Source organism: Garra rufa, chromosome 23 (genome assembly GCF_049309525.1).
Source record: "Garra rufa chromosome 23, GarRuf1.0, whole genome shotgun sequence".
Taxonomy (NCBI): domain Eukaryota; kingdom Metazoa; phylum Chordata; class Actinopteri; order Cypriniformes; family Cyprinidae; genus Garra; species Garra rufa.
This window is the reverse complement of record NC_133383.1, coordinates 9,620,379-9,645,217: the sequence shown is the minus strand read 5'-3', so window position 1 is coordinate 9,645,217 and position 24,839 is coordinate 9,620,379. Positions and strand designations below refer to the sequence as shown.

The window sequence follows — 24,839 nt, the reverse complement described above, 5'->3', positions numbered from 1 at the left end:
ATGACCTCTAGAATTCATTCTATAAACTACTTGGACTCAGCTTCATGACTCACTTCCTTTTTTAAACAGTACTAATCAATCATCAAATACAGATATGTTGTCATTTAATGCTTGCTTTGAGAGACATTGCACGCTACTGTTTACAAACCCCGTCTTACGCAATTTACAGAACAATATGTACACATTCACTTGCATATAAGATAAATAGTCATTGATGAAACATTCCAGCAATGTGGCCATGGGCCGCATTTGGAAATAGAGGCCAATCAGTGACTGTGGTGTTTTAACTCTCAAGGGGCCCCTGAGCCACACGCACACTCATTCAGAACATGAAGCCTTCATTAAATTAAAATTAACCTTATTGATGTTTTACATGTCCCAGATCAACAAGGTTAAAACTACTTTCTTCTTCAGCTGATATCACTGATGTTGTAGACACTGGCGTACAGGACACTCCTACAAGAGACCCTCGATTGTCAAGAAAAAAAATTAATGACTGGGTTCAAGCAACAGAAACCTGAAAATGTACTTCTGACCACAACCAACCTGACAGAGCTTGAGAGGTTAAGGAGAAGAATGGCATTCACTTGCTAATATGATAAATATTCTTTAATAAAACGTTCCAGCAATGACGCCACGGGCCGCATTTACAATCAGAGGCTTTAACTCTAAGGGGCCCAAGTGCTGCATGCACACTCATTCAGAACATAAAGCCATTATTAAATTAAAACGAGCCCTAATGACTTTATACAGGTTCCACTTCAACAAGGTTCAAACTACTTTCTTCTTGAGTGAGGCCACTTAATGAATGAATAGATAGCTATTTCACTATTCATAGGCTATTTAGTTAGACAGCTTCTCCAATTTGATGCTGGTTAATGTCAAAGGTTATGGCAATAATTGCTAAAAATGCTTGAGTTGAATGAGCTGAAAACGGCATTAAACTACTGTTCAAAAGTGTGGGTTTGTTAAGATTTTTAAATGCCCTTTTTTTCCCTTTTTAAATTCTTATTATTGTACTCAATTTAAAATAAATGTTTTCCACTATGATGTATTATAAAAGGTAATGTTATCCCGTGATGGCAAAGCGGAATTTTCAGCAGCTTATATTCAGCATGTTGCTTATATGATAACTTATGAATGCTTATATATAAACCTACAAATTCTACATTACATTACGTTTTTTTTCCCCCAAAGTCAAATTCAATAAACACAAGCTGCTTTAAAATGTCAGAAATTCCAAATAGTTAAAATATGCATAAACATTACTTCCGCGGAACGGCTTGATTAAGCATAAATGAAAATTATCCAGATGGGACATACCCTGTAAACATTTTCGAATGGGGCTTAGTTGGTCTTTGAAAGGTAAACGATCAAATTTAACCTGAGCAGTCCTCACGCTCAACTGCCACACGTTGTTTACAGACAGAGAATGACTGACACCGGCGGTATGGATCCTCATTTTCACCTGGTAAGGGTTAAGCAGAGTTGGAAATGATGGTGTTTTGAGGGAAATAGTGTCAAATGAATAAAAATGTCACCAAAAAAATCGATATACAGATGGAGAATGCCCCGCATTTGTTCTTGTTTTATATATTCTTAATATCCACCGTTTTCCTGAGTCAAGTCAAGTCAAGTCAAGTCACCTTTATTTATATAGCGCTTTTAACAATACAGATTGTGTCAAACTGCACAGTATTTAAACAGCACAATAGTGTGTAAGTAACGCATTATTGTAAATAATCAATTTTCAGTTAAAGGCAGTTCATCAATGAATTCAGTGATATCATCATCCAGTTCAGTTCAAATAGTATACGATATCGCTGGAAAGTGTCCCCAACTAAGTAAGCCAGAGGCGACAGCAAGCAAGGAACCAAAACTCCACAGGTGACAGAAATGGAGAAAAAAACCTTTGGAGAAACCAGGCTCAGTCGGGGGACCAGTTCTCCTCTGGCCAGACGAAACCAGCAGTTTGTAACAATGTCCGATTGTAGAGAACTCGTCAGGATCCGGTGGTGTAGCGCCGATGGCTGTCTAGGTTGGCGAGGTCTTCATTGATGATCCGTCTCTGGAGCTCATCTGGTTGACATCCACGGCTATTGAAGTCATCTCCAGGTGGTGATCCATGATCTAAGATGGGTGCGGACTGGATCCGGGGGACTGCAGTGACCATCTGATCCGGATACAGGCTGGATCTGGTGGCTACGGTGACCTCGGAATAAGAATGAAACAGACAAATATTAGCGTAGATGCCATTCTTTTTACGATACAACGAGTGCATCAGATGTTATGGGAGGTGTTTTCGGTTCCGGTTGACCTAATTAATGCAGCCTAACAATCCTTTAACGGATTTGAATTATAGGAATGTGTTAATGTTTTATGTGTAAGCCAGGTTAAAGAGATGTGTCTTTAATCTAGATTTAAACTGACAGAGTGTGTCTGCCTCCCGAACAGTGTTTGGTAGATTGTTCCAGAGTTTAGGCGCTAGATAAGAAAATGATCTGCCGCCCGCTGTTGATTTTGATATTCTAGGTATTATCAAATTGCCAGAATTTTGAGAACGCAGCGGACTGAGGGACTATAATGCGATAGAAGCTCGCTCAAGTACTGAAACCATTGAGGGCTTTATAAGTAATTAGTAAGATTTTAAAATCTATACGATGTTTTATAGGGAGCCAATGGAGTGCTGACAGAACCGGGCTAATATGGTCATACTTTCTGGTTCTAGTAAGAACTCTAGCTGCAGCATTTTGGACCAGCTGGAGTTTATTAAGCGTGCAGAACAACCACCCAATAAAGCATTACAATAATCTACCCTTGAGGTCATGAACGCATGAATTAATGTTTCAGCATTTGACATTGATAGCATAGGTCGTAATTTCAATATATATTTTTAAGATGGAAAAATGCGGTTTTGCAAATGCTAGAAATATGGCTTTCAAAGGAGAGATTGCTGTCGAATAGGACGCCTAGGTTCCTAACTGATGACGACGAATTTACAGAGCAGCCATCTAGTATTAGACTGTGTTTTAGGTTATTACTTGTGGAGGTTTTAGGTCGAATAATTAACACCTCTGTTTTTTCAGAATTTAACAGTAAGAAGTTATTCGCCATCCAGTTTTTAATATCAGCTATGCATTCTGTTAGTTTTTCGAATTGATATGTTTTGCCGGGCTGCGAAGAAATATAGAGCTGAGTATCATCAGCGTAACAATGAAAGCTAACACCATGTTTCCTGATGATATCTCCCAAGGGTAACATGTAAAGCGTAAAAAGTAATGGCCCTAGTACTGAGCCTTGAGGTACTCCATACTGCACTTGCGATTTAAATGATACCTCTTCATTTATCGCCACAAACTGATGACGGTCTGATAAGTACGATTTGAACCATGCCAGTGCACTACCATTAATGCCTACATAATATTCAAGTCTATTTAAAAGAATGTTGTGGTCAAAGCATCAAACGCAGCACTAAGATCCAGTAGCACTAATAGGGAGATGCAACCACGATCGGTTGACAAGTAAACGATGAGTGCCGCCATGATAAATTTAAAGGAGTAATGTTTCAGAGCAAAAATGTACAGATAACGTACTCACCTCCTTATTATCCAAGATGTTTGTCTTTCTTAAAGTCGTAAAGAAATTGTTTTTTTGTTTTTGTTTTTTTTTTGAGTAAAAAAATATAATGGAGAGTTTAAACTTCCAAAATGCAGTTTAAATGCAGCTTCAGAGGGCTCTAAATGATGACAGCCAAGGAAGAACCCATAGGTTATTTACTAAAAAAAAAAAATCACAATTTATATACTCTTTAACCGCAAATGCTCGTCTTGGTCTAACGTTAGCTCTGCGTGAACTGTGTGTATTCCTGTTTATGACAGTTAGGGTATAAAACTCCCATCTCATTTTCTCCTCCAACTTCAAAATCGTCCTACATTGCTGTTGACCTTTGCAAAGGACGTTTGACCTTCTTTGCATGTTCACTTTGTAAACAGTGGGTCAGTACTTCTGTAAGACGATTTTGAAGTTGAGGGAGAAAATGAGATGGGAGTTTTTCCGACATACCCTAACTGTCATAAACAGGAACAAACACAATTCACAGCTAGACCAAGATGAGCAGTTAAAGGGTATATAAATTGTTTTGTTTTTTTTAGAAAATAACTGATCGTTTCACTAGATAAGAAATCTTTTTCCTCGACTGGGATCAGTTAGAACCCTTTAAAGCTGCATTTAAACTGCATTTTGGAAGTTCAACCTTGCGGGCACCATAGATATTTATTATATGGAGAGAAATCCTGAAACGTTTTCCTCAAAAAACACAATTTCTTTACGACCTTTAAGAAAGACATGAACATCTTGAAAGAACTACTGGGAGTTAACTACTTTAAACTTCTGTTTTGATGCTGTTGTGTTCCATGTTAAAAGGGGGTAAAAATATTTACTGAATTATTAAACTGAAACTTAAGTACAGTCAAACCAAAATTTATTCAGACACCTTCAACCTTTCTCACATTATCACAGTTAATTTGCTATGGTTTAGAAAATGGTAATAAAATATGACAAGAACTCATTCATCTCGATAAATCATAAATGAATTACAGTCCTCACCCCCTTGTCATCCAAGATGTTCATGTCTTTCTTTCTTCAATCGATAAGAAATTAAGTTTTTTGAGGAAAACATTTCAAGATTTCTCTCCATATAATGGACTTCTATGGTGCCCCGAGTTTGAACTTTCAAAATGTAGTTTAAATACAGCTTCAAATGGCTCTAAATGATCCCAGCTGAGGAAGAAGGGTCTTTTCTTGCGAAACGATCGGTTATTTGGAAAAACATTTACAATTTACATACTTTTTAATCTCTAAACAGAGTACACACAGAGCTAGACAAGACCAGCATTTGAGGTTAAAAAGTATATAAATTGTAGGGTTTTTTTTTAGAAAATAACCGATCGTTTTGCTAGATAAGACCCTTCTTTCATCGGTTGTGATCATTTAGAGCCATTTGAAGCTGCATTTTGGAAGTTCAAACTCAGGGCACCATAGTCCATTAAATGGAGAGAAATCCTGAAATGTTTTCCTTAAAAAAAACATAATTTCTTTACGACTGAAGAAAGAAAGACATGAACATCTTGGATGACAAGGGGGTGAGTCACTGCAGGTGAATAGGGTAAAAAAACAAACAAAAAAAAAAACGAATACTTATCACCTTACGTGCCCAGTTAATTAATTACATTGATAATTGCAAACATTTTTTTATTACAAGTGTTCTAAAATGTTAGATTTGAATATGCAAATTAGACATTATTTAATGAAATATGTGCTAATTTGCATACATTTATATTACAAAAAATTTAAAAACTGGATGAAGTCAGTTTCAAAATTCTTGTTTAATTTTTGTTGACATTAGAGTCAAATGTTTTTACAGAGAGTTGATTTTAGGTATCTCATTTTATCACTCCATAATTCAGAAAAAAAAAAACAGACAGAAAACAATCTTTTTTTTACCATTTTTGAGGAAATGAAATGTATGAAATCAAGCTAATTATATATGAACAAATCCCTCTGTACAAACCTTCAGAATATAGACAGGAAGAAAAAAGTAAAGTTTGATGTGTGTAAGTGTTACTAAAGTGGAAATTTATTTAAGTGTAGGAGAAAAAAAATAATTTTGAGAAAACAGCCTTTAAAACTATGTATTGTAATTAAAATCTATTGACACAACTAGATAAAGTGCTATAAAAAAACACTTAACAGTGTCTTTTGGCAGTCTTTACACTAGTCTGACTCTGGGCTTTATGGTCTTTCATAAACTGTTTTTTCAAAGTCTCAAACTTGACAGGTGCATTAAAAAAAAATGTTTTTACCTGCAGTGTCTCCAACGCGGAAGTAAGCCGTTTTCTGTAAATGTGAGAAACTTCTGGTTTATTAGCTGCGGTAGGGAAATAATGAGAATACAAAGTGCAGTAAATGGTTGGCACTACATACCAGTGTGTTTATAATTAAGATAATTCATTAAATTAATATAGTACGACACACCAGTTTGCAGTATCAAGCAGTGAAACGAGCTGTTTTGTACAGCTAAAAATAGCTGGAAGCAAATGATACCAGAAGCCAGACACATTAAATTTACAAATGGCTGCACCCGTTCTTACGGGAAAAAAAACAAGGTTTATATGGCTTGCTTTCTATCAGAAAACTGATGAAAGAACACCAGCATGGCTTGTAGTGCTTCAGTCAAAATGCTGTGTGTGAACTAATAAAATAATGCGTGTCCTTACCATTTTGTGGACAAAATTCCCCTAACTTCACACCGTTCGGCAGCTTTAATGTAGAATAATCAACCTTTTCACCGTAAGAGTGGGCGCAGCAATTTGTAAATTTTATGAGTCTGGCTTCTGGTCTCATTCGCATCCAGCTATTTTTAGCTGTTGTTTCACTGCCTGATATTGTAAATTGCTGTCTTATATTATTGGAAATGTATTATCTTAATTATGAACCATTTTCTTAGGTTTAGCATTCCAGAAAAAGTTAATTTGACTAGGAACACCAGAGAACTGAAACGTAGCATTGTAGATCGCATTATAAATCAATTCTAATTGATATTTTAAATATATTCATTCTTTCAAGCATCACTAAGGCCCTGGGCTTAAGGCTGTTTATAAACGCAGCCCTTAATGTGGTAGTGGTTTTCTGGCTCTATTAATACCTGTTGACTGTTGTCCCTGTCATAAAGGCTTTACTGCCCCATTTGTTGATTTATTTTCTGTAAGACAATCTTCTCCGTGGCAGACAGAGCCACAGTCCTGTGGCTAATGACATCAGCTTTTAGCTCTCAAGAGCCAAGCGTAGTAAATGCCCAAGAGGAGGATAAAAGATTTAATCTTGTACTGAAGTGTGGCAGACTGACTTGTCAAAATGACTTCACGCTCGGCCCGGTTGGAACCGCTGTAATTGATATCTGGTAGCACTCACTCTCCTGAAAAGGCGGTAAACATTGAGATGTTTGTAATACATCTCAAATCAGCCACAGCGGCTGCATAAAGGGATTCTCAAAGAGCTGATTCCAGCTTCCCCACTGATTTACACAAATGATGTTTGCATTCAAACCATTTTAGAAACACCTTAGAGAACACATAGTAACACAAAACTGCTTTTCTGAACACCGTAGCAATTAAACAGCAGCACAGTCCCAAAAAACCCCCAATAATTTACCGAACAGGGAAAAAAGCTAGAACTATTCATAACCATTCTTGCCAAAACACTTAAAACCCAAAGTATACCGTTTTTTTTTTTAACACAAACTCAGGAATCACATATACATATATATATATATATATATACACACACATATATATATATATATATATATATATATATATATATATATATATATATATATATATATATATATATATATACACACATACACAAACATTTTCTTATTAGGTGAAAATCTTAATTTAAAAAATGCCTTCAGCTAAATGAAAAAAAGTTACAACAGCAACAACCTTACAATTACAACAACCTTAACATCTTTTAAAAATGTTAAAATCAAGGTTTATTTGGAGCTTGTAAACCATTTTTTTTAACGTAATACAATACTAGTCAAAAGATTTTTAATGTTTTTTTAAAGAAGTCTCTTCTGCTCACCAAGCCTGCATTTATTTGATCTACAATACAGCCAAAACAGCAAAAGTTTGAAATATTTTTACTATTTAAAATAACTCTTTTCTTTTTGAATATATTTTAAAATGTAATTTATTCCTGTGATCAAAGCTAAATTTGTAGCAGCATTGCTCCAGTCTTAAATGTCACATGCTTTTTCAGAAATCATTCTAATATGCTGATTGGCTGTTCAAGAAACATTTTTTTATTAATATTATTATTAATATTTAAAACAGTTGAGAACATTTTTTCTAAAGGTTAGCATTTGTCTGAAATAAAAAGCTTTTGTAACATTATACACTACACCATTCAAAAGCTTGGAGTCAGTATAATTCTTTTTTGGGAAAGAAATTATAGAAATTAATACTGTAATTCAGCAATGCTTTAAATTGATCAAAAGTGACGATAAAGACATTTATAATGTTACAAAAGATTTCCATTTCAGATAAATGTGGTACTTCTGAACTTTCTATTCATCAAAGAAACCTGAAAAAAATTATACTCAGCTGTTTTCAACATCATAAATGTTTTTTGAGCAGCAAATCAGAATATTAGAATGATTTCCTAAGGATCACGACTGGAGTAATGATGCTAAAAATGTAGCTTTAAAATCACAGGAATGAATTACATTTTTAAATATATTCAATAGATTAATAGATTTTTCAAAATGTTACTGTTTTTGCAATACTTTGGATCAAATAAATAGACTTGGTGAGCAGAAGAGAGTTTAAAAACATTAAAAATCGTACTGTTCAAAAACGTTTGACTGGTAGTGTGTATATATTCTTTCATTAGAAAGAGTACCGTTAGAAAGAGTAAATGATGACCCTCTTTTGTTTATTGCAGGATCACAGCTATAACAAAACCCCATGACCTTTTTCTTTTTGACGTTAGACCATGATAGATACAGCTACTAAAAGCAGCAGACAAAGCAATGGTTTTGAAACGAGAATAAGCAGGGTGGAAAATTCCATTCTGTGCCTGTGTTGCTCCAAATGTGCAGGCATTCACAAGGACAATTGGCCACAAAACTATGGGGAAACTATTCACATAACAGACGACAAAAAAGAGATTTTTCTTTTTGAACTATCTTTTATGAACCTTAGTTCAAGGCAAGTCAAGGTTTTTCATTACAAATAAATGTGTGTATTCACAGAAATACACACTAAAAACTGACTTCTGGAGACATGAAGCACTTATCCTTGTCTTATCTGCACTGTCTGGAACCACGGTATTAACAGAAGTGCTATGGACAGAAAAATATACTAATGAGACATTACATAAATCAGAGAAATACACTGCCGTTCTGCCTTCAAATGCTGAGAGTGGGCGTTTAAAGGCTTCTAGCATTAAAAGCAACTTATTTTGATGTTTCAGTTTTCTCTGGTGTTTTCAAGAACTGAATTAAGGGTGAAGGTAAATATATGAAATCACTGTAGGCAGCTCATGCTGGTGTTCTGTTTTAGAATCCCATTCACTCTACTTCAAAAGATGTGCAGAACTTAAGAAGTTCTTGAGCTCTAAAACAGCAGTGGAATCTACCAGCAGTTTTTAGCTGGAGACGGTTAATAGCAGCCTATTGGCTCTTATTTTAATACCTCCGCGCTGCTTAATGGCTTAGTGTTATTTCAAGCCAGTACTCCATATGTCCTGTGATTTATCAAAGACAGATCAAATGTGCATTCACAGCTTTTATGTCAAGGACGTTTAATAAAAAGAGCTGCTGGTACTAAAACCTCAGGTGAACCTTAGTTTTCTTAAGGCCTATTAACATTGTGTGGAAACTTAGCTTTAAGCTTTTAAATCCAAATATGTGACCCTGGACCACAAAACCAGTCTTAAGTCGCTGGGGTATATTTGTAGCAATAGCCAAAAATACATTGCATGGGTCAAAATTTTTGATTTTTCTTTTATGCCAAAAATAATTAGGAAATTAAGTAAAGATCATGTTCCATGAAGTAAAATTTTTGGGTAAAGATTTTTGTAAAATTCCTACTGTAAATATGTCAAAATGTAATTTTTGATTTGTAAAATGCATTGTTAAGAACCTAATTTGGACAACTTTAAAGATGATTTTCTCAGTATTTTGATTTTTTGCACCCTCAGATTCCTGATTTTCAAATAGATGTATCTCGGTCAAATATTGTTCTATCCTAACAAACTATGCATCAATAGAAAGCTTATTTATTGAGCTTTCATATGATGTATAAATCTCAGTTTTGTAAAATTTTACCTTATGACTGGTTTTGTGGTCCAGGGTCACATATTTTCTCTGTTTAGCAAAGGATGAACAAAACCATTTTTTAATAGATGTGGCTCTTTTTATGTTGTTGAGCACAGAAGACCGCATCAATAAACTAGCAAAGTGAAATAATAATAGTAATAAAAAATTCTGATGAAATTAGAAAAGTTTCATCAGATTAAGTGATTCCTCCTGAAGACCTTTTGTTGCTTTTATGCTAATAGAACACATCCACGCAAACACTCTGAACAAACAAAATACTTACTGGAAGTCTAACTCTAATCATAATGTGACGTAATTGTTAAATCTGGTGCCACTGTACAAATTAAGTGGCAAACTATGACAAATATCATATGAATATTATGTGCATGTTGGAAAAATCACAACCATATACAATCATTTAAACACCTAAAAAATGCGACATCGCCCTGGTGGCAGATATTGAGAGCCGTAAGTCAAACAGGCCCATCGAGTTTCGTTCCGATCGGCCTCATTGTCTTCAACTTCACTGTCCAATGACGGCCATGTTTTTTGAGAGTCACAAATGTCCTAATAGACAGTAGTGACACTTCAGAGACAGACAACAATTTTCATGTCAATTGGAGAACCGTTTGTGTTGTTATAGCCATTTTTAGGTTTTTGTCATACTATAAAACATTCATTAAACATTTATTTGGGTTTCACAGTGGAGATGTGCCCAAATCCGAATATTGTGTTCTGACAGGAAATGTAATGTCTTACAGAACCCCTAAAGGAGCTACTATTAAAGGAGTAGTTCCCATCCAGAACAATGCAATGCAATATAGAAAATAAACACCAACGTAGGACGATTTTAAAGTTGAGAAAGATAAATTTTGTTTTTAAACATACTCTAACCGTATTCAACTGGAATACACAAAGTTCACACAGAGCTATACAAGCATGGGAGGTTAAAAAGAATATAAATTGTAAAAAAATTTGAAAATAAACGATCGTTGCGCTGGATAAGCCCTTTAAAGCTGCATTTAAACTGCATTTTCAGGGTTTCTGCAGATATGAACAAGTGAAATTTAAGACTTTTTAAGACCTTTTTAATACCACCTTATATGAAATTTAAGACCTAAACCTGTAATGGAAATAGATATTATATTACATGCATATGTGATATTTAATGTGTTTAATGTAAAAAGTAAACAAAATTTCATGGCTGTCATAAATTAAATTTATTACTACGATATACAGTGAACTTTCCATATCAGCAGATACTATTCCACACAAAATATCCCCATAAAAGTACCACTAGAAATATCTGATGTAAAAAAAAAAAATTCTGAAGCGATTTTTTTTTTTTACTTTTGAAATGTATGCGTACCTTTGAAATTTATTTTATGAATTTATCAATAAATTCTAAATGTCTGTTAGCAGTGAGATTACATAATTTACACTGCAAAATTAAAAGTGAGATTAATATGTAAATACATTTATTGATTTATAAATATATATATTAGAAATGTTATATAAATACTGCGATTCTGTCTGAAGACGCAGTAACTTCCACAGAGGGAGAAAAAAAATCTACAGTTGTTAGCAACTGGCCTTAGCCAAGCCCTATATTCAGTTTTTCCAAGCCCAGTATCGCTAAACTTGCACTTCTTCATAGCTAAAAAATTAAATCCATTTGACTTCTGCTGTACAATCCGAGAGAGACTCGCGCCAATAACAGAAAGCTGATTGGCTATTGCATGCTGGTCTCATTTGTAGTTTAAATTCAGCAAATTATATTTGGAATAGTGAAATAAAGAACTACAACACCACGGAAACAACAGAAAGAGAATTTAGATGAGCATTAGAGGTAGCGTTACATGGACATCGGAAAAATAAGACCTGTGTAAAATTATTTAAGACCTAGAACAGCGAATTTAAGACTTTTTAAGGCCTAAAATTTTGATTTTTAAATTTTAGACTTTTTAAGACCCCGCGGAAACCCTGATTTTGGAAGTTCAAACTGAGGGGCACCATAGAAGTCCACTATATGGAGAGAAATCCTGAAATGTTTTCCTCAAAAAACACTTTCTTTACAACTGAAGAAACATCTTGGATGACAAGGGGGTGAGTACATTATCTGTACATTTTTGTTCTGCAAGTGAACTACTTTAATATGTGGGGCATTAAAAACGGTTTTGGATTCATGATCACACATACTCTAGATGTGTATACTACAAAGCGGCAGTACACAACCCTAGTGTAAATATCTCATTCTGTTCAAAAGTTATAGGCATTTTAGAAAATTAGCCCTGCCTCTTAAATGGTTTGGCATCGCTTTCGGGACTTTGAGTCAAAAACTCAACTTTTCTTTCGATAATTGTTGATATTCACTGGTTTGGTTCTGATCTGGTGAAAAAAGTTCAAATCTAAAAATCCAAAATAGCTGAAAATTTTACCATGCGACGATCGACTCAGACACATGCGATTTGTTTGCCTTGAGCCAAGGATTCCTATGATATAAGAGAATATAAAAGGTTTAACAGTTATGAGCACCATACTGTTTAGTCTGCCCAATCACTTTTACAGTGGTGGCCAAAATTATTAGAACACTAGTATTTTCACCAGCTAAAAATGTTTTAAGTCAGTTATTTCTATCTTTTGCTGTAGTAGGAAATATCAGTTTCCAGTTTCCAAACATTCATTTAGCCATTAATTGTAATAATCCATCATCATCCAGACAGACTGGATGATGATGAGATCAGATCTCTGGAGCACTGGCTGTTGTCAGACTCCTTGTGCAAACAAAAACCTCACTGGATTATTACAATTAATGGCTAAATGAATGTTTGGAAGTGTAAACTGATATTTCCTACTGACACATTACTGCAAAAGATAGAAATAACTGACTTAAAACCATTTTTTAGCTGGTGAAAATACTGTTCCAATCATTTTAGACAACATTGCGCTACATGCTTCAACCCCTGAAAAAAAATAATACACATTCAGCCTGTAAGTTCTGCAGGTGTTCAAAAAAAGATGATTAAGTTATGAAGGAACAGTCAAACATGACACAATTTAACAGAAAGGATTTATCATATAAGGAATATACAGTAAATATACAGCAGATTGTTATATAGCAAAACTACTATATCCACAATTACAAATCGTAAAAGTGCTTCAATGGATTCACTGTATTAGATGGTGTGGATGTGACCGTCAGTTACTTACAGTCCATTCCAGTCCAGCTTAGGAACGCCTACAGTACCTTGGGTTCAACATGAACAGCAAAGAAACATGATTGTCCAGCCATTTTTACCTGTCATAATGCCTCAACACAATTCTGCCACCAGATTCTGGAAATTCTTCCAGCTTTGAGACTCGAAAAAGGTAGTTAGTACTTGAATAGTCCCATCAGCTGCTCCTTGTAAACCTAGTAAACCGAGAGTAACAAACTTCCTTCATTTTCACATTTTACATCCTTTTTAATACTATGTATGATATAAAAAAGCGTATAACATATAAACAGTTACAAAAAGAAATTGGATGGATATATGCAGATTATAGACTTGTATATCATAATCAAAAGATGAAATCGCTCACTACATGTCTAGTGGAGCGATGCACTGAGGAAGAACATCGTAGTGAAGCTGAGCTAAAGTGCTGCGGACTGAGGTAGTCGTCTCATGATAGACTACACCAGATTTGCTTCCATCACAGATGCATCTAGCACTGGGATGGCAGGTTGGGGTACTTGCAATGTTCTCAAACATTAAGGCTTTCCCAGTGGGCCCCGAGGTTGGAAGGGAGCTGCCAGGAAGGGGTCCATCACTGCTCGAACACCTACCGTCCAGGAGTGAAGCGGCCCAACGGGGACTGAGCTCACAGCCGCCTGCTGGCCCACGCTGGAGACCACACGGTGTGCGGCAATGGGCTGCTGGGGCATCGGAGCCTCTACGCAAAGTGGAAACCGGATTTGACTATGAACAGGTGGATGAGGCAGGATGGACTCATTGCCATTCGTGCAGCTTATTAGATGTTGCGGTCCAGACAGATCATTCCTCCTGAAAAATGGGGCCTGGAGGAAGATGTCAGGTTGTGGATGGGCGCGTTGAACTTGGGGAAATGGAGCACCGGTGAAGATGTCCCTACCGTCTCGTCCACATCCAGGGAATGGGGCATTTGAGAAGACGTCTGGGGAGGATGACGGCGAGAGTTTGAGAGACGTAGTGTTGAGGAGTTTGGAATCCAGCAAGAGAAGTTTTGAGCCACTGCACATGTGCAGAACCTCGTCCTCTTCCACATGAACCTCTGAGCTCTGGATGTTAGTGGCTCCTGATGAAGAATCATAGCCGTTGACGTTAGGCGGATCATCTGCAAAAGAGAATAATCACATAAGTTTAAGACTCCCTGGGGCGATGAGGTTTTTAATGTTGTTTACATGTCTGTCTGGTGTTTTTAATATGCTTAAAGGGACAGTTCACATAAAAATGAAAAAAATAAAATAAAAATGTGTCATTTATTCCTCATGTCGTTCCAAAACCGTAAGACTTTTGTTTAGGTCAAGGCCGAGAAAGGTAGTAAGGACTAGACTCTTAAAAATAAAGGTGCTTTAGGGGCCGTTCACATGTCGCGCCTAAAAACGCGTGGAAAACGCCAGGCGCGCCGCTTTCTTCCTTATCAACAAAGCGCTCGGGCGCTTGCGCTCCGGAAGCGTCTGCTGTTTCTAAGCAACCATCAGCTGCGCTCTAGCTCCAAGCCTATGCGTCTCCATGCATTGTTTCTTCTATTAGCGTCAAAATAATGGGGGCTTGACAAATCATAAAGTTCAGGAAATCCCTGGACCACAATGATGAGCTGCTCCTCCATGTTTCTACAGAGGTTTCAATGTAACGGAAAAACGTGAGGAAGCTGATTGGTTAGTTCATGTCACATGACCTCCGGTGCGCTTGCAACATTCTGAAAAGTTGAGATGTTTTTAAATCGATGCGGCGCGGACGCGCCTGGAAAAAACGAGCGCGTCGCACCGCGTCGCTTCCAATATGCGCGCGCAAGCCGCGCGTCTCCATTTGAAATAACGAACTTGCGCGCGCAAAAGACGCTTCATGTGAACGGCCCCTTAAAGGGTTCTTCACAGCGATGCCATAGAAGAAACATTTTTAGTTCCACAGAGAACCCTTCAGTCAAAGGTTTCCTAAAGAACAATCTCTTTCTTACCTTTTTATAATTTAAAGAACCTTTTGTGAAACAGAAAGGTTCTTCAGGTGTTAAAGGTTCTTTATGAAACCATTTAAACAAAAAAGTTTCTTCTATGGCAATGTGAAACACCTTTATTTTTAAGAGTGTAGGGCTGCCCTTGACTAAAGATTTTTCTGGTTGACTAGTATTAGTCAAGTTTATTAATAAACCATATAAATAAGCAATATCACACTTGTAGACGTGAGATATTGCTGTATATCGGCACTGCTGTGATTCAGCAACAGGTCTGATATTGCGTTTATACAACAGTTCGACAGCATAAGTGTGTAAATACAAAACAACCAGAAAGTGTCTTAAAAACCCTCTTTTGTGCAGAACTTCCTCCTGCGACAGATTCAGATCTCAGTTTGACAGTTTAACAGCTAAGCCCAAGCCTCCGTTACTAATTTCTAAAAAGTCATTTTAGAACTAGTAATGAATAAACGTTGAGTTGCTTCACTGAAAACTTAGTCTATTACTGTATTTAAAGCTCACTGTATTATGTAGAGTTTTATGAGAGAGAGATGGTCTGAACGATCGTGGATTTTACCTGGATTTCTTCAGATCAATCCCATATTCACGAATTAGTTTGAATGTCTGCTGAGGAAAGTGTTTTCTTTGTCATATCATATCCTTAATATCATCTGTTAAGGGTAATGACAGTGCTCCTCAATGCATTTGTTAGCTGCGTCAAGCTGTTGTTGAAACTAAAAATAACTTCCATTCTAATATTTCAGTATAAAAGTCTTTACTGTTGATTCAAAAAACAGTTGTCACCATCTAAGGGCGGAACAATGTAACTAAAATCACCATCACGAAAACATACTAAACAGAATACTAAACACTTTTAAATACTACTATTATTTATTGAATAATAATATTTAATAAACAACAACAGCCATCATAAAAGTTGCTAGGCAATTCAGTCAAACGTACAAAGGCAGCGCTCTCATATACAGCACTGAATTTACATAAACATGACGAGATTTTGCCAAAACTATTTGCTCTGGAACAAACAACAGTTTAATGAGACCAAAGACTGCCAGTTAGATTCATTCAAAACAAATTATATCTCATGTTTAACCACTATAGAGACATCTAACCCTACATTCCAGAAGATCTGGTCGAGGTGAGGCACTTTCGTGCAGGTTCATGAGTGCAGAACGGCCGCTGACATAGCTATCATGTCCGAAAATGTAGACGCAAATGTTCAAATAGTCATCTTTATTAACAAACTGCATATGTGAACTACAAACAAATACATTCTCGCCTGAAAACCTCTTAAAACTACATTCCATGACACAAAAACAGTCATATTTATAAAATGATACTGGATTTGACGTCAGCCATGACACTTGCTGTAGGAAGTACCGCAAGCGGAGTGATCTGATTACAAACCGTGAAACCGCTGTTGGAGTTCTGATATCACTCTTATATCGCACTCCTATCAGCCAATCAGATTCGAGAACCTGAAATAACTGTTGTATAAATCATAATAATGAACATTTAATCTCCTACATATAGTCTAATAAATGCTTAAAAAAAAAAAAAAAAGCTTGCCACAGTGCACCGGCAGATATAATAATTATGAATGTGTCGGGGGAAAAACAGCAAGGAGACCAAGTGACCACACTGATGCCTCCATCTGTCATGCAGTCATTATTTTAGTTTTTTTTTTCTCTTAGATTTTACTATGATTTTAACAATTGTCCTTCATTTCTGAACCTTCTTTGAATGTGTTAGTTGCATTGCTCTTTATGCAGGGTCAAAAATCTCTCAGATTTCATCAAAAATATCTTAACTTGTGTTTCGAAAATGAACAAAGGTCTTACAGGTTTGGAACGACATAAGGGTAAGTAGTGACAAAATTTTAATTGTTCGGTAAACTATCCCTTTAAATTAGATCCGCTACAATTTTCACTGTATAGAGTAAGGGAACAGTTCACCAATTACCAGGTTTTTAATGTAGCATTAGTCTTTCACTGTTAAAATTACAACCGTTTTGTACAAAACCTCTATCACTGGTCCAACAAGACCATTGTAAAAAAAAAAAAAAAAAAAAAAAAAAAAATCATATTTATCGTCTATTCAGGATGTTATGCATTTCACATGCAAAGAGATTAGCCAATAACAAAAGCAGTCACTTGAATACAGAATCAGAAACTGCTTGCACAATCATTTTTAAAAAAGTGTAGATAATCACACCTGTTTTTGAACGAAGGCGGACGTTTTTGTGTTATACAATGCTAGCAGGAAATGCACGGCCTGAAGCACAATACCAAATTAGGCTTCTTTTGCTCCAAAGCTCTCATTTATTCATGAACTCACTTGCTTTAAGAGCTCCTTTAAAGTCAACACAATTTAATGGAATGAAACTCCATAAAATCTCCTAAATGGCAAAATACCTACAGGCATCCTGGCAAGTTTGGCTGCACAGGCTTGTGAAACACTGTTTGAAAGAGAATGCCGTTTGGTTTATGAAAAGTAGAACTAGGTCAATGAACCAGGAAAAAGTATAAAGGCGCTCCTCAAAGACGTTTTGTAGGATGCACCCTAAAACAAAGAAAGGCTGATGCTTATGTCTTTTTTGTGATTCTGCAGGCTTCAGAATTGATTAACTTAAGTTAACTGGCTTTCTGTGTCTGGCAGTCTATTTATTTTATCTAAATGTCATTATGCAACATCCTTGGCTGTCCTATCAAATAGGCAACGTATCATTATTTCCAATCACACATTTATGTCTCAAATGGAGGCCAATATGATGCATTTTTCCCACCGCAGTCTTACAGCGGCAAGTCAATTTTATTTTTTATTTTTAGTGAACCATTGGTCAATGATGATACTCTTACAAAAACAAATACTCAAATGACAGAAGGAAGAGAGAGACGAGACAGACAATGGCCACAACATAAACGAGAAAATCTTACCTCTAGAAGACACAGCTACGTCAGCCAGACCTGCAGCTAAATATTGTAATGTGATAAGAATAAGAGAAAACTATTTAACAGAAACAAACAGAGAGGCCTCAGTATCACCATGTGAATCAGGAAAAAAGTGTGTTTGGACTTTTTAAATATGTTTAAAAAATGTAAAGTGTTTAAAATTGTTTTAACAATTGTGGTTAAGATGTTTTTTTTGTTTGTTTTTTTAATAATTCAATTGCTTTTGTTAAAACAGCTCGCGATAATTAAAGGGATAGTTCACCCAAAAATTAAAATTCTGTTATTAATTACTCACCCTTATTACCTTCGTTCATCTTCAGAAGACAAATTAAGATAATCCGAGAAATCCGAGCTTTCTGACTATGCATAGACAGCAACGGAACAACCACATTTAAGGCCCAGAAAGGTAGTAAGGACATTGTTATTTTTGCTTTCTTTGTGCACAAAAAGTATTTGCATAGCTTTATTAAATTACGGTTGAACCACAGACGTCACATGGACTATTTTAACAATGTCCTTACTATCTTTCTGGGCCTTGAATGTGGTAGTTGCGTTACTGTCTATGGAGAGCCAGAAAGCTCTTGGATTTGAAAAAATGTCTTAATTTGTGTTCCAATGATGAACAAAGGTCCTATAGTTTGGAACGACATGAGGGTGAGTAATCAATGACAGAATTTTCATTTTTGGGTGAACTATCCCTTTAAAGGTTGTATCAGCGATTTCTAGCCTAAAACAAAGTGTCAATTTCAGCTGACCTTTCTTCACGATCCGCTCGCTGCCTGCCCCATAAATTATCGGTGAAAAAACCGCGTCTCTCTGGTCAGCCTAGGGTCCGAAATATGCCAAAAAAAAACAATCGGCACTACCAACCTTTCCACAGATAAACAAACAGTGTTCCAACCAATCAGCATCAGGGGTTTGGTGTTGTGGACTTTCCTACTGGTGCAGGGATGTGAGGGAGGCGGAGCGAAAGTCCACAACACCAAACCCCTGACGCTGATTGGTTGGAACACTGTTTGTTTATCTGTGGAAAGGTTGGTAGTGCCGATTGTTTTTTTTGGCATATCTCGGACCCTAGGCTGACCAGAGAGACGCGGTTTTTTCACAGACAATTTATGGGGCAGGCAGCGAGCGGATCGTGAAGAAAGCTCAGCTGAATTTGACACTTTATGTTTCAGGCTAGAAATCGCTGATACAACCTTTAAGCTCCGGTCAGAGAAACATTTAATATTTATATATTGGATTACATTATTAATATTATTAGGCTGTTAAGTGTGCTGTTTGAGCAGACAAATAATGAACACCGGCACAATTTACATTCACATTTACATGTTTATTTAACACCCCTTTCTTTGTTTATTGGTTTTCACAAAAATAGAAGGTGCACATGAACCCATCACTGTTCTAACACTGGGCTGAGGGTGTTTGCTACAGAGACCAATGAGGTTCCAACTCTGGGGATAAACATGGTCATAAATATTGTTTTTCTCTGAACGAAAACAGCACATAAAAGGAATCTTTGATTTTTGCACAACAACACAAGTCAAACACTACCCGCGGGGCAAAGACCTCTACTGAGAACTACAAGATGAAGCATTAGGATTGCATAGGTTAACATGAGAGTCTGCGAACGGCTGTACAAAGGAGAGGCGAGGATATAGAACGATCTCATAATCGACACTGCCAACAACAAATATCAGTAATGGAGCCCTAGCAGCATCTCTTTTCCTCCGCAAGAGGATCGCTGACGTGCAGTGCTCTTGTTTTTTTTTTTACCAAAAGCCTTCAACATAACAAAATGCCTTGTAAAACTTCCCAAGCTTTCATGGCAACATGAGCTTAAAGGTCAGATTTTTTTGTCCTACTGTTTTTTGGTTTCACTACAGAACTTTTTGGGTGTGGGCAGTATAACAAAAAAAAATTTGATATCATGGTAATGTATATGTCACAGTATATTAATTAGCTACAAAAAAAAAAAAAGTTTGGGATCGGTAGGATTTTTTATGTTTTTTTTTTTTTTTACAAAGGTCTCTTGTGCTCATCAAAGTTCCATTTATTTAATCAAAAATAACATTTTATTTCAATTTAAAAGTTTATCTTAAAATACTTTAAAATATAATTTATTTCCGTGATGCAAAGCTGAATTTTCATCATCCATTACTCCAGTCTTCAGTGTCACATGATCCTTCAGAAATCACTCTAATATACTGATTTATTACTTTTATTATCAATGTTGGAAAGAGTTGTGCTGCTTAATATTTTTTTGGAACCTGTAATACTTTTTTCAGGATTCTTTGATTAATAAAATGTTAAAAAGAAGCATTTATTCAAAATAGAAATCTTTTCTAACAATACAAGTCCTTACATCATTTTAACATATCCTTGCTGAATACAAGTATTAATTTCTTTCAAAGAGAGAAAGAAAGGAACAATTTACTGACCTCAAACTTTAAACAAGGTGTTTTAAACACAGTTTTCTATTTTAAATAAATGCTGTCGTTTGTAATATTTTATTTATCAAAGAATCCTGAAAAAAGTATCAGGTTCCAAAAAAAAAAAAAATATTAAGCAGCACAACTGTTTTCAACACTGATAATAAATCTGCATATTAGAATGATTTCTGAAGGATCATGTGACAGTAAATACTGGAGTAATGATGCTGAAAATTCAGCTTTGCATCACAGGAATAAATTCGATTTAAGTATATAAAACAGAAAAACATTGCATTAACAATACACAATTTTATTTAAATAAACGCAGCCTTGATGAGCAGAAAAGTCTCCTTTAAAAAGCATTAAACATCTTACTGATCCCAAATTTTTGGATGTGTATGTATTTTAAGATGCAATAAATTGTTAAAGAATATTTGTATTGATATTCAAAGGTCTGGGGTATATCAAATAACCTTAATCTTATGTAAGATGTGTTAAAAAACAAGAAACAGAAATAAACAGAAAACATGACGTTACAGCTTTTCTGATCACATACGTCCAATTTGACAGCATGGGAAAAGTAGTTCATATTTTATAGCCGTGCAAAAACATATGAAGTTATGTAAATAGTTATGTAAACAGCAAAACATCTATGAGACTACCCGGCCCTACTGTAGTTGCTCGTGTTAAATGACAACCACTACCTCATTTCAATGGCATTGCTGATTTTTTGTGTCTGATTAAAGAACTTTCGATTCTATAGCATGTCAGTCACTGATTGGGATTCTGCTAATATTGTACAACATTAAAGCCAGCATTTTCCATGCTCTTCAATATCGAATGACTCTCAGTGAATGAAAAGAGAACCTGTGCTTGAAACAGAGGTGCCTGCTGCGGGTCCAGCTGTCCGAATGAAGCAGATAAACCATGTCAAAGACAGAACGACCTCACCACTTTCAACAACTAAGACTAGCTATTTATTTACCTCACGTCCACACATACACGCACATACATACGTACAGTACTGATATGAAGATTGGCCACAGACATGTCTTAACTTCATTTTCATAAACACTGCCATGCTTCGATATGTGTTTGATTCACGAGAACTGTGCAAGAAAGCATGGCATCGGGCGGTAGTTTCGAGGATGAATTGTACAAGTAACGTACAGCGTTGAGGATTGTAGAGCATTTCCTTGAAGACTACAAGCTGTTTTTGTTGACGATAAATGTCTGAGAATTAAAGGCAGCGAAAACCGAAAACAAACCCAGTCGATTTGCTCACAAATGGCGTCAAAACCGTATCGGGGTGCTTCAAGATTGTCCTCTTTTCTTAATCGACTTTGTTCAGCAATGACGATCTGGCCGTTAGAAGATGAAACCGACAATTTACATTCGCAAACACGTCTCAACACACAGAACAAAGAGATAAAGTTTCCTCTTAAATAGGTTTCATATACACATATCTGCATTTATATATGGATACTCGATTCATACATTCATTCTCTAACACTCTATTCATATTCACATATAATCTTAACTGTATATGAAATATTTCTTTTAAATTATCTCATAATGTATACTATGGGGTAAGACTGGGATCTCAGAAGGAATCGCTCTGATGGAGCATTTGGACCAGATGCTTTATACACAGGAGGAACGAATCACTTTTGAGGGACGGGAGAGTCGGATACTGCAGATATACAACAATTTACATTGTTTCGAGTCAACGTACAACATCAATAGAGCTATTTACAAAGAAATAGAGAAATGGTGGTATGGAAGTCATGAGATGGTGAACGAGTACCACGGATGGCAATGAGGAGCTCCTAGTCGGTTTTGAAGTTTTAAAATGACTACATGAAGTTTAAGGATCCGTTCGTACCCTGCGGTCAGTCTGGGTGAAGATAAACTCACAAGCTGTGCTTGCCTACCTGCCGGTCTGTAAACATACAGCGAAAATTTTCCTGTCTGTAAACATTTGGTTCGCTTTGTACTTTAATTTCTGTCTGGAAGGAGCCGACTGCCTGAGTCTAAAACCCATGTGTGTTTAATCTGGAGACAAGCTTCCTGAGTGCCACTCAAGACACCGCTAAAGACTGAAGAGAAGAACGCTTTTGCACTCTTGACTGCGAGGCAGATGAAATGTGTGACGGTCATGTATGCGTGTCCAAAGGAAGCACGGATATGGATGCCAGCGGAAACCGGATTTTGAGCCTGTAGAAAAAGGTCGCACCAGACTGGAATGAAAAAAGCTGAACATAAACTCAAGAGAGGAAAATGTCATGGTGCAGGGCAGGAAAGCTGAGTAGGTCAAAATCAAATGAGCGATGATGGTGATGATGTGGACTGATGGACAACAGCGGCAGGGAAAGAACATAAAACGTAAGATGTGATGAACAGGAAGAAACTGAAGCCACGGAAAGATGAAGAACTGATTAAAAAAGGGAAATGGACCGTGAAAGAGGGTGGAGGACAGGACAAAGGATAGCGGGAGGGATTCATGGTTGAAGGCAGAAGACTACAGCGGCTGGCGTCATCTTCAGCACAGCAGGAATTATCGGTACGGTTTAGAGGTCGATGAGCTGGTCCACCAGCAGCAGGGAACGGGCCAGGTTGGGCAGGCTGGATTCAGAGCTGCCACTGTTACTGCGAGAGTGACCTCCTAAAAGAGGCCAGATGGACAGGAAGGTTAGAGGCGGAGGAAAGGGAGGGCAGCCAGATTAAGACAAGGAGAGACCGAAAAAGGGGGCAGCAGAGGAGAAAGGGAGAGAGAGACACACAGGTAAGTAAACGCTCACGAAAAGTCAAGAGAGACTGTTACGAGAGGTCATGCATAGGGTTGGGAATCAATTTGGGAACTTATTTTTTTCAAATAAACTATAAAGGAATTATAGGACAGTATTTTCTTTTAAAGACTTCACAAAACACACACATGTGAGCTTAATAAATAATTATTAGGAGAATCAATTAAATTTTTGGTAACTGAAGGCTTAATTTAGTATTAGATGTGCATTTGTGGTTAAAAAGTATATACATTTTTAGCATTTTATTGTTTTTAGAAAATGACCGATCATTTCTCAAGGTAAGACCCTTATTCCTTGCCTGGGATCGAGTAGAGCCCTTTGAAGCTCCATTGAAACTACAATTTGGACTTTCAACCCATTGGCCACCACTGAAGTCCACTATATGGAGAAAAATCCTGGAATGTTTTCCTCAAACATCTAAGTTCTTTGCAAGTGAAAAAAGACATGAACATCTTGGATGACATGGGGGTGAGTAAATTATCAGGAAATTTTAATTCAGAATCCTTTAATAATCCTTTAAGAATAGTTAATGGAACTGGAGGAACTAGGTATGATTCCCATCCCTAGTCATAAGTGTGCAAAACTCATCTCCCTCAAACAAGACAGCCAAAACTGCCAAAAAAAAAAATCAACATATACGGTTCTCACATATGTATATGTGAACTAACTGCTTGTTTTCATTATAATGAGAGTAAGAAACACATTTCCCATTTGTTCTCAGAAGAAAAGATTTGGTTCCTCAAAGCTTACCTTGGGAGTTTTTGGAGACCAGGACTGGTATGGGGTCAAATTCATCTTCATTGGCTGTCTCAGCGCTGGGAGGCTCAAAGCCTGAGATCAAACAGGGGTCTGCAGCTGAGAATTGATGAGGGTTGGGGGAAATGATAGTTTAAGGGTAAAAGATTTAAGAGGGTGGTGGCAGGGAGATATACAGAGGGTGAGAAAAATACAGCACTGTTAGCATGATGTCAACCCCTGACATCTTGGCATACACTTTCATACCAAAGCTAAACAAATGTTATGAAGTTCATATATTATGTTAAGTTCACTTCCAGAACAAAATGCAGGTTTGAACTTTCAAAATGCAGTTTAAATGCAGCTTCAAAGGGCTCTACACAATTCCAGTCGATGAAGAAGGGTCTTATCTAGTGAAACAATGTCATTTTCAAAACAAATTGGCAATTTATATACTTATAATTTTAACCTTAAATGCTTGTCTTGTCTAGGTCTGTGTAACTTGTTTTTGAATTTTTATTTTTTTTTATTTGAAGCTGCATTTAAACTGCATTTTGGAAGTTCAAACTTGGGGGCACCACTAAAGTCCACTATATGGAGAAAATTCCTGAAAAGTTTTACTCAAGAAACATAATTTCTTTACAACTGAGGAAAGACATGGATGACAAGGGGGTCAGTAAATTGTGTGTAAATTTTTGTTCTGGAAGTGAACTTCTCATTTAATAACTATTTTTAATTGTAATAAAATAAACTGTACAGCTTTATCCCCAAAATTCTTTACATGCCTCACCAGGTCGCACAACAAGATTGATTAGTTGTA

The 24,839-nt window shown here is 36.4% G+C and overlaps 1 protein-coding gene across 3 annotated transcripts in view; it reads right to left on the bottom strand.

Annotated features, from left to right (window-relative positions):
- Positions 1 to 12,937: 12,937 nt before the first annotated feature.
- Positions 12,938 to 24,839, bottom strand: part of aak1b (AP2 associated kinase 1b) — a 44,142-nt gene continuing 32,240 nt past the window's right edge. For 2 of the 3 annotated variants that reach the window (XM_073829067.1, XM_073829068.1), the window contains 2 exons: positions 24,035 to 24,139; positions 12,938 to 14,239 (listed from right to left, as the gene is read on the bottom strand). In XM_073829067.1, coding sequence (XP_073685168.1) covers positions 13,638 to 14,239; positions 24,035 to 24,139 — 707 coding nt within the window. In that variant the 3' untranslated portion in view covers positions 12,938 to 13,637. Of the gene's footprint in view, positions 14,240 to 19,357; positions 23,143 to 24,034; positions 24,140 to 24,839 lie in introns of those variants that run through there. The other variant, XM_073829069.1, reaches the window with a different exon arrangement.